At 35.0% G+C, this 10,234-nt stretch overlaps 1 protein-coding gene across 1 annotated transcript; it reads right to left on the bottom strand.

The window, feature by feature from the left end:
• Positions 1-3,404: 3,404 nt before the first annotated feature.
• Positions 3,405-5,079, bottom strand: LOC104098219 (transcription factor TCP12-like). Its single transcript, XM_009604889.4, has one exon. It carries the CDS (start codon positions 4,848-4,850, stop codon positions 3,621-3,623), a length of 1,230 nt encoding a protein of 409 aa, XP_009603184.1. The 5' UTR covers positions 4,851-5,079; the 3' UTR covers positions 3,405-3,620.
• Between the last annotated feature and the right edge of the window lie 5,155 nt (positions 5,080-10,234).

Below are 10,234 nucleotides of genomic sequence, written 5' to 3'. Positions count from 1 at the left end.
TAAAATTCTACAAGTGGGTATGAGGAAGGTAGTATGTATGCAGACCTTACCTCTACCCCGAGGTAGTAGAGAGACTGTTTTTGATAGACTCTCGGCTCAATAAGACGAAAAGAGACAATATATCAGTACCATCAACAAAAACTATAAAAATAATAACAATATCACAAGGACCAGTAAATAGATGGAAAGCAAACAATAACCAGTAAATAAGGCTCGACAGCATAAAAATAAAAGAGTAGTGTGAACACAATATTGCCCACTAGCAGTCTAAGACAAAATCCTATCAGACTAGCCTCACACTGGTACGAGTTAGAAATATGCTCAATTATCTCCTAACCTATAACCTTAATGCTCGACCTCGGAGATCTGAAGCCTCGCCATATCCTGCCTGATCACCTCTTCCCAATACTTTTTAGGCCTCCCTCTACCTCTCCTCGTACCCACCAACGCCAACAGCTCGCAACTCCTTACCGGGATATCTGGGCTTCTCCTCTGTACGTGCCCAAACCATATGAGCCTTGCTTCCCGCATCTTGTCATCCATGGGAGCCACACCCACCTTCTCCCGAATATCCTCATTCCTAATCTTATCCATCCTAGTCCTAGTATGCCTGCACATCCACCTCAACATCCTCATTTCTTCTACTTTCATCTTTTGGATATGTGAGTTCTTAACTGGCCAACACTGAGCCCGTATAATTTGTAAAACCCAATAAGTCTAATTGCTATCCTAATTAACAAGCTCTCAAATTTGCTTTCAATGAGACAGCTTTAAATTCAAACGTAGTTGTTGACCAAGCTGGGATAGATGTATCCCCTATATTGTTGGACTTATTCTCTGACTGCCAATCTGAGCCTTTAACTCCCTAACTACTTGTGTGTATATATAGTTTCATCAAGAAATAAAATATCGTTATTTTTTTTCTTTTGGTACTTATTTTGGGAGGGAAAAATATGATGTGTGTAACATAAAGAGGAGAAAAAAATATCACAAGCATATGAGAGGGTTTCTTTTGCAAAACAAATAAATTATATATAAAAATCATGAAAGAGTAATTATTGACTAATTGCTAACTCTATTCAGAAACAATTTATTTTAAAACAAGTACACAAAGAGAAAGTACCAAGGATTCCACTGATACATATACATCTTAGAAATGTTAAGGAATGGTCAAACCTTATTCAACTTATTAATAGCAGCTAGTAGATTTGCACATAAAGTCTCATTTATGTCATAATAATTAAGGCCCAGTGCCAATTCACCCTAATAACGAGTGAGTAAAAGCAAACCTAATTGTTCAAAGCTGTACGACCAGAATTATGGTCAAACCTTATTCAAATGTATTTTTCACAGCTACTAACAGAAAATTGCATGTAAAAACTCATTAATGATACACATTGTTTAATGTATATGTTTATGATGTCCCTTGTGACAGATATTTTAATGAACACTGCTTCTGTTTATTTTGAAGCGCAATTGGATAGATAAAAGAAGCTCAAATAAAATAAAATAAAACAAAATAAGTTGCTGCAAAAGTTAGGGTACAACATAAGTCAACGATAAATATTGAAGGATATCTGACAATAGCAATCAAGATACGACAAATACTAGGAAATATGCAGTTGAAGCAATATCAACGTCTCTTCAATTTATGGCTAGAATTTGCATTAGAGGGAAAAAAAGGAGAGGCTCTAAATCACTAATTGGAAGATCTAGAAAGCTCAATCAAGACGTTTAAACATATGATTACATGACAGAAGGTGAGGTATAGTTTCAATTTCGACTTGAGTATCTAAATTTGGGTCAATAGCGGTAAAATAATATTTCCGAACAAGGTTATAGTACCATGTCAAGCGTGTCCAAAGAAAAAAAGCAAAGCAAATGAAGCATGCCCAAAAGTAAACCAATATCTTGGACTGCTACGATAAATACTACCTCATTTCAAAGTAGCACGATCTAATCAAAATTTTCACCAAATTGAGCACGTCTAGCATATTTTTGCACAATAGTAGGATCATTAATTATAACTCGTTGTTGAGTTCACCTCCGTAGAACTCAACCGTTACACAAGAAAACTCCAATTTACTGTGAAGATTTGCTACTACTAGCACTAGAAATATGAAGTGGTTAGACATTTGGATATACTTGAGTAACAAAGAACTCATGCTCACATAATATATTTTCATGTAGTACCATAAACACCTAAACTATTGGTTTTAGTGTGACGATTTGTTAACTTTCTGAATGAAGTGCATAAAGATTTCACCTTGAATTTTGTTTTTTGCAATAGTTCCGTGTTCGTTATAGTCAAAGGGCTTTTTCCTTCAAATTCTTTTCCAAAATTTACTTCATAGTTTACTTCATGTTTAGGGCTTTAGTGTTTACTGTTGTTTACTTAGTTGAATAAATAATTCATCAGTTTTAATATTTAATGTATTTCTTCTCCTCATGAATGAAGGTTAGATTTCATGACAAAAGCTACTCCATTTATCAATAACTGTCGGAATTTGCAAATTTATGACTTCCATCTTTTTTAACTTGTAGATGAGTAGTAAACTAAGTTCAGTATAAATAAAATAAATGAAGTAGAAACTACTGAATTAAAATCTCACCAGAAAATTCATCAATTACACCTAGCAAACGCATGCATTAGATATAATGAGATAAACGAGACAATAATCTTGCCAATTCTGGGTACGAGTTTGACTGGCTAATTAAGGCCATTTATTTATGAAATGATTCGAAAGAGGCATAAAACTTATGGTTGGCACTATTCTTCTTCATTGTTTCCATCTGGGGTTGGAAGAGATTTTCTCCCCAATTTGTTATATATGGATATGAATTTAATCCTGAAGTAAATTGCCGTATCCAGGAAGGTCTATGCATTCAAAATTCCAATAATTATTCTTCCAATCAACTTGAACAAAAAAGGCTAATTCATGTGTCAAAACTACAATATGCCATAATTTGGTACAAGTTTAATTGACTGGCTAATGTATTTTAAGGCTATTTATTCATGAAGTGATTCAAAGGGGCATATACCCTCTAGGCAGCACTACTCTTCATCATTGTTTTTATCTGGGTTGGAAGAGATTTTCTCGCCAATTTATAATATTGGCTTGAATTTAATTCTGAAATTAAGAGTTCATTATTCACCTATTTTTTAACCTGCATCATTTGTTTGTGTCAAAATGCTAGCTTTTCTATTATATATTTATGCAAGAAATAAATTTAGTCAGCATTTAACTATTCTATAACAAGCAAGAAATATCATGAAACTTAGAAAAAGAGCATATATATATATATATATATATATATATATATATTCAATAGAGTTACGCTATAAGGTGGCACATTCCCATCATTCATCCAAAATAAGAAGGGAAAAAAAAAGAGAGCATATATAACTGGTGAAATAATCAAACAACAAATTTTATTCATAAACTCATTTTCTGTCTTGTCTACACCAAGCAGAAAAATTAGGTCAAAACAGTACTAGAATTTTTCCATATTGCATAAATCAACCAAAAAAAAAATTCAAACAGGGTAAACATAGGAGATATAACACTGTAAAAAAGTAACAAAAAGTTGCCTAAGTACAACTTAAGACCCAGTTTAATTTATTCCTGTCTGTGATGTCTGCAGGATAAATGTTTTTCTTGGTCCAGTGGCTGAAATTGATAACTGGAGTTTGCCAAATAAATTGAGCTAGGGTTACCTGCATATGACATTGGTGCATATTCCCAGTTCCCAAGGAAACCCAAGAAGCAGTTTCCAGAATCTAAGCCTCCTATTGCTGCTGAGGAATTTGCATAGTAATTTGAAATGAACTGATGTTCTAGAGATTGAGAATTTGCTTCAAGGGGAGAATCCTTTTCTTGATTGACACTTGTATTATTATAAGAATTGTTGTTGGAGTATTCTTGATCAAGAAAACCACTGTTGCTTGATGACCCTAAATGGTCAAGAATATTAGTACTACTATTAGGGTTTGTTTCATACCATTGTTTATTGCCCTTTTTGTCAAGACCTTTGATCATCATTTTCTCTTTAGTTCTTTCCCTAGCCCTTGCTCTTGCTTTGTTTCTTGACTCCCTCTTATGTGGACTATTTTGCACCATTTCACTCAATCTATCATTCATGTTTATGTCTTTTCCTCTCTTCCCTTCATTGTTTGAGTTCTCCTCCCATCTTGATAGTACTTCACATTCAGACATAAGAGATTCACTCTTTTGATCTTCACTACTTGAACTATTACTATTAATAATCTTGTTATAATCCTTTTGTGGGATGTTCTCTGAGAGCTCAGCTATGGCATTATTGGATTTGGAAAACAACCATTCTATAGTTTTACTTGCCTTATCAAAACCTAACATGTCTTGGAGATCAAAGAACTTACGCGCTATGTGAAGTGACAATCTCACTCTCCGATCCCTCACCCCTTGAGCAGTGCAAATCTTGCTATGCCTATCTTTCTTTCCAGTTCTCCTTCGCGGTGGCGTTGCACTGAGATTTCTCTTCTTTGATGATGTTTTAGCTGCTTCAATAGACATTTCCTCCTTTGATGTCTCGCAAGAAATATTATGAGTAACGTTGCTCTCTTTGGCATGGTGATGATCACCAGCCTCTTGATCTTGGTGATGCTGATGAGACAATATTTGGTTCAAGCTGGGCAACTCATTATTGTGATCATCAAGAAATGGAGAAGGGAAGTTCAAGAAAGATGCAACATCTTCTTGCCTTGAACTTGAACTAGGGTTTTGATGATGACCATATGTAAAAGACTTTTCAAGGAATGCTTTTGAGGTGTAGAGATTAAAGGTTTCTTGGCTGTTGCCTGAAGGAAACATTTGTAGAGTTTTGTCAAAAGCAAACCACAGAAAAAGTAATGGATTAATTAGGTTAAGTTGTTCAGCTTATAATGGAAAGTGCTGCTTTATTTTCTATCTTGAACATGTGCAAGTAGGAAAGGTTGAGGGGAGGGGAGGATAGGGCTTGACTATAGCTATGATGAAGAAGACATGATATAGTGGTGGTGGTGGTTGAAAGGAAAAAATATAGATTCTGCGGACTATGGAAAATTAGAAAAGTAAAGGTATCTATTTATATTCGAATCTCACTGTCTTTCAAGTAATATTTTGTACACTCCCTCTGATTTAGTCCATCTCTCAAATTTATGTGACACTGCTTTTTTAGTTTATCTCTCAAAAACTTTATCTATATTTACACATCTAACTTAAAACTTCTCATTTTAACATGATTTATATGTAGTATAATTATTCACGACTTTTTTTAAACCATAAGTTTTAAAGTCTTTCTTTCTTTCAAAAATTTGTGTTCGGTCAAACACTCTCGTGTAAATTAGGGACGGAGGGAGAATTAATTTATAGTACAACACTCTAGCCAATTTAAAACGCTTTAGTATTTTAAACTCTGACATGATCTTTTTTATCAAACTAATTAAGTACTCCTTCTGTCTCACCTTAAAGGCATAAATTGAAGGGCACGACATTTAAGGAAATAAGATAGACTTTTAAAATTTATATTTATAAATATACCATAATATTTGTGTGGGTATAAAAAATTTTAAATTTATAATCTTAAATATGTCATAACATTTTGGGTGATCATAAGAGCTTGTTAATTATTAACGTTAAAATAATGAGTTCAAGTTAAATTATTTTCATATATACAAAGGTGTTATTTTTCAGAACGGACTAATTACTAAGGAAATCTAGTTATTTTTTTTTATTGTTTTTTGGGAATGGAAGGAGTACCTTTAACCATTACATAGCTATGGTGTTCAAGCAATGATGCATGCGCCTCCACTACTTCACTTGATACATATTACCTCCTATCAAAACAAATAACTTTGCTTACCAAAAAATATAAGAATATGAGAAGAAATTACTTCATCATTAGCTACGAGACTTGCACATGATTTTCACAAGCTTCATTAGCCACTAAATCACTTGACTCTTCACTTCCATCATTTTTTCATTATATAAACTACAATTAAAATGAAAATGGAGTAAATGTTTTGCCTAGTCAAATACAGTTAGTATAAATTAAAATCACAGTACATGTTTTGGACTAGATAATAAGAGACAAAATAGAATGTGACAGTACTGTCACCGGGAGCAGGTGAGAGAGATTGATAGCCGTCAGACTTAGAGGGAGGTGGAGCTACGGAGTGTGGGAATAAAAACTCATCATATATTATATCAATTCAAAAAAATGTATATTATATGTTTTAATATATAATTCTATAGGTAAATTATAATTAATTAATATATACTATAAATCTAAATTTTTGACTTAAAAACATCCTTCGTCTCAATTTATGTGATATTTAATTTTTCGCTTTTTCAGATTCAAACATCCTAGTTTTTTATTGTATATTTGGACACAAAATCTTTAAGTTTTTCATAGTAAAATTTATATATTTAGAAATATGCAAAATGTACTATAAGTCACAATAATTAATAATTTTAAAATTTTAAAAATATATAAAAAAATTATAATTAAAGAATAATTTATTTGTCTTTTGAAATTGGAACATCATTACATAAATATTGGATGGGAGTAAATTTTTATTAAAACAATGTTGAGCTAAGAGAAGGCAATGAAATGAGTGACTGTTTTTGTGGAGGAGGTCTATGAAAGTGTTTTAAAAGGGGTAGGTATTGGCCAAGGCCTATAGCTATGAAAACCTAAAGAGAAGGACAATTATTTCAAGCAATATTAAAATTGCTTTACTACACATTAAAACTTTGAAGGCCATGCTCCCTTTGACTGGCTGTCGTATCATTTTCAATTCTAAAGTTTGCAAACCCCACTTCCCTTCTTTTTTCCTGTCATTAGATCACTAGCACACAGACTAATCAAATCAATCAAAAACGTTCAACAGTATTTTATTCGGCATTAAGTTTAAGAAAATAAAAAAAATTATTTATATAGTTATAAATCATTTCATTATAAATAAAACGAGAAATTCAAAGTTATATTATTTTTAAATATTAAAAAGGTATTATTCTTTTGATGTACTTAAAAAGGAAAGTGTACATATAAAATGAAACAAATAGAGACGGAGAGTATAAAAATTTATGCATAACTTTAATAGAGTACTATTTAATACCGGGCAACCAAACATTATGTATTGTTCTAGGCGATTATTTTTTATGCATGAGACCAATCAAATATTGTATTATCTTATGTAAAATTTTATATTGGGATTAATAATTTTTAATTACGATTATCTATTGTATAACTATCAATGCCTATATTATTATATCCACAGTATAGATAACCCCTATATACACAATAAATCAATCGACCCTTAAGTCTTAAGTCTAACAAGCTAGAAAAGCTTCAACTTGTGCTTCTAATATTGAATTATTGATTCCTCCTAACATATACATCTGCCTTGACCACTAATGAAAAATCATATGGAACTTAAAATCGATACACACCAATGTCTTGCACTTCTTAGAAAAACTCCCCCTCACCTCTTAGTTTCAGAATTGAACTCTACATAAATTATGAATTACTCTCTAATACATCCCTCATAAGAATAGAGTGCTCGTTAAAAAGCTCCTTTCCTCAGTTTATGTAGCCAAATCCATCAAATCAATAAATTGATTAGGTAAGAATAATTAAATTAGTAATTTAGAGTTCAGAACTCTTGCACAAAAATCCACAGTGAACAAATCGACCATCCACTTAACTTGGTGACCATTATGATTATTTAATAGGCTGCTTAAATTCTTGGCAAAGCTCATTTTCCAGCCAAGCATTATAATTGTTTACCCGAAAACGGATATAATTGAATTTATATGTAGTTCTAAGGATGCGTGATATAACTTGGTACAAATTAGAAAAATAGGGAGTGATTGATAAGGGAACAAGATGAATCAATATCAAAGCCCAAAAAAGGATAATCTCCTAGATGTTATGTAAATTTCAGTAAATCTCAATGTGTCCATCAATCATTCCTTTTTACAGATGATAACCTCTCTTAATATAGTGGGAAAATCCTGCTTTGGATATAATTAAAAATACATAGTGGGGATCCCATGATAGATTAATTAATAAGTTTTTTCTTGATTTAAGCTGTGATTTCTACCGAGATTCTCCCCCAAATGCGGCCATAACGGCTTTTTATTCCTTGGCTCGGTCTCAATCTTGGCCGGTCTCTGGGTCTCGAGCTCGATATTAACTCGAGCTTGATATTGATCGGTCTCTGGGTCTCGAACTCGACAACCCAACTTTACATCACAACTCGATATTATAACGACGAACCTCGGTCCATCATGCTTCAATCTCAATTAATCACACGAAGGGAAAACTCGGTTTTGACCGTATACAGATAGTCCCCTCCCTCCCCTCCCCCCCCCCCATTTCTCGGAAAGAAGGTGGCGAGAAATGATATTATTTTTCAACCTCTGACTAGACGAATTCTAACGTCTGCGACGAGCCCGATTGTGACGTATGAGACAAATGTTTGTCGGTCCAGTTACCAAGGCATTAAATGCGTGTCAGTCGATAGTCGGCCACTGCCAATTTTGAACCATCACTGTGAAATCTATAAATAGCCCTCTTTTTCATTATTTCAAACTTTTACCTTTTAATCTTTTTTATTCCAATCGTCATAGTTCTCCGTCTTCTTCAAAGCTACCTATTTCTAAGTTTTGGAATTTCTTTGCTTGTTCTTCTCAAAACACCAAATACTTCAATCTCTTCTTCTTTGTTCACGAAAATTTAGATGGCCAAAACCTCTAAAATCGTTTCACAAAAGAGGCTGCTTCCTCATCTCGGCCGGCCGGCGAGAAAACAGTGATGGAGCCATGCCTAGAAGAACTTGTCCACGGGTGGTGCGTTATTGATTCTGACTTTAAGGTCGAGAAACCCTCATCAGTTGTTGGTCAATGCGAGCCTGTATCGAGATATATATGCTCGATATCCAAAAACCTTCTTGATTTGGTGAAGAAAGATCGCAATTGAAAAAACAAAGAGGTTATGATACCGGCACCAGAGGAAGCGATCACTACCCACGTGGAAGGGTACCTGGGTATTTACACTTATCCTTTTATGTTGGGTCCCCTCGATCCGGTCATCATCAATTTTTGCAAGAAATACAAAGGTGACCCTCGGCCAAATTCATCCTTCTTTCTGGAGGATCGTGATACTGCTCCGTTTCTTTGTGAGCAAAATTGATAGGCTTCCCTTTATCCTCGGCCACCTCGTAATATTATATAGCCCTCGACTCTACCGAGGTGGGCTGATAAAGCTTCAACGCTGGGCCACCAAGGCATTCGTCTCGAGCATAGATAAAGACAAAGATCAGGGTTGGATGGGCGGGTTCGTTCGAGTGAAGACCTCGGACCTGATCCCGGCTGTGAGTATGCCATTTTCCGAGAAATGGAATATGAAATGTAAGTATGATCTCCTTTTAAATTTTTGTTTGTTGTTTTACTTCTTCACCCTTTCTTATCAGTGTTTTTCTCGATGCAGTCGTTGCTTGGATACCGGGTGCGGTTTCCCACCTCGAGAACTGGGTCAGGAGCCTGGTTTCGACATCAACATACGTCGAGCGCGCATGGCGCGATTTGTCAAAGGGACGGTGGGAGGCTCGTACTCACGATAAGCCTTCATCTTGGCTTATCGATTTGCCTATCATTCGAGGCGACATATTTATCCGAAGCATGAGTTTACTTATTTTCTCCTTTTGCAGGTCTCGGAAAGGATGTGGCTGTGAAGCCCCCATCCGGTGATGAAGAAGTTTTACCGTCTGTCTCGAAACCGGCGAAGAAAAATAAGAGAAAAAGGACCTCGGATTCCGAGGGTCAAAAACCTAAGAAGAGAATAGCCCGTAAGCCTAAAGGGAACATAATTCCACTAACCGTGGAGTCAGTTCAAAGACTAAGGGAAGAAGAAGAAGAAGAAGAAGAAGAAGAAGGTGGTTCTGGGCTGGTGGTCCATGCACGAGCTGGCACCGATATTCATAAAATTGCAAGATCGGTGGGGATTGATATTGCTCCATCTAGGCTTGAAGAGGTCGAAGAGGAGACTCCAGCCCAAGTTCCTGAGTCGAGTGGAACCGAAGATATTTTTCCTTAGGGTGAAGAGACCATTGAAGAGGTGGTCGATGCCGATGCAGAAATCGGGCTTGAAGCTCGTCGAGAGGGAGGCGGTGCCCCAAAAAACCTACTTGGGGTAATAGAGATCGGGGACT

The sequence above is a fragment of the Nicotiana tomentosiformis genome, chromosome 4, assembly GCF_000390325.3.
Source record: "Nicotiana tomentosiformis chromosome 4, ASM39032v3, whole genome shotgun sequence".
Classification (NCBI taxonomy): domain Eukaryota; kingdom Viridiplantae; phylum Streptophyta; class Magnoliopsida; order Solanales; family Solanaceae; genus Nicotiana; species Nicotiana tomentosiformis.
This window is presented reverse-complemented; position numbering and strand designations above follow the sequence as displayed.

Bases quoted from the DNA above. Each gene is read 5' to 3' on its own strand.
- LOC104098219 (XM_009604889.4), bottom strand. From the start codon at position 4,850: ATGTTTCCTTCAGGCAACAGCCAAGAAACCTTTAATCTCTACACCTCA.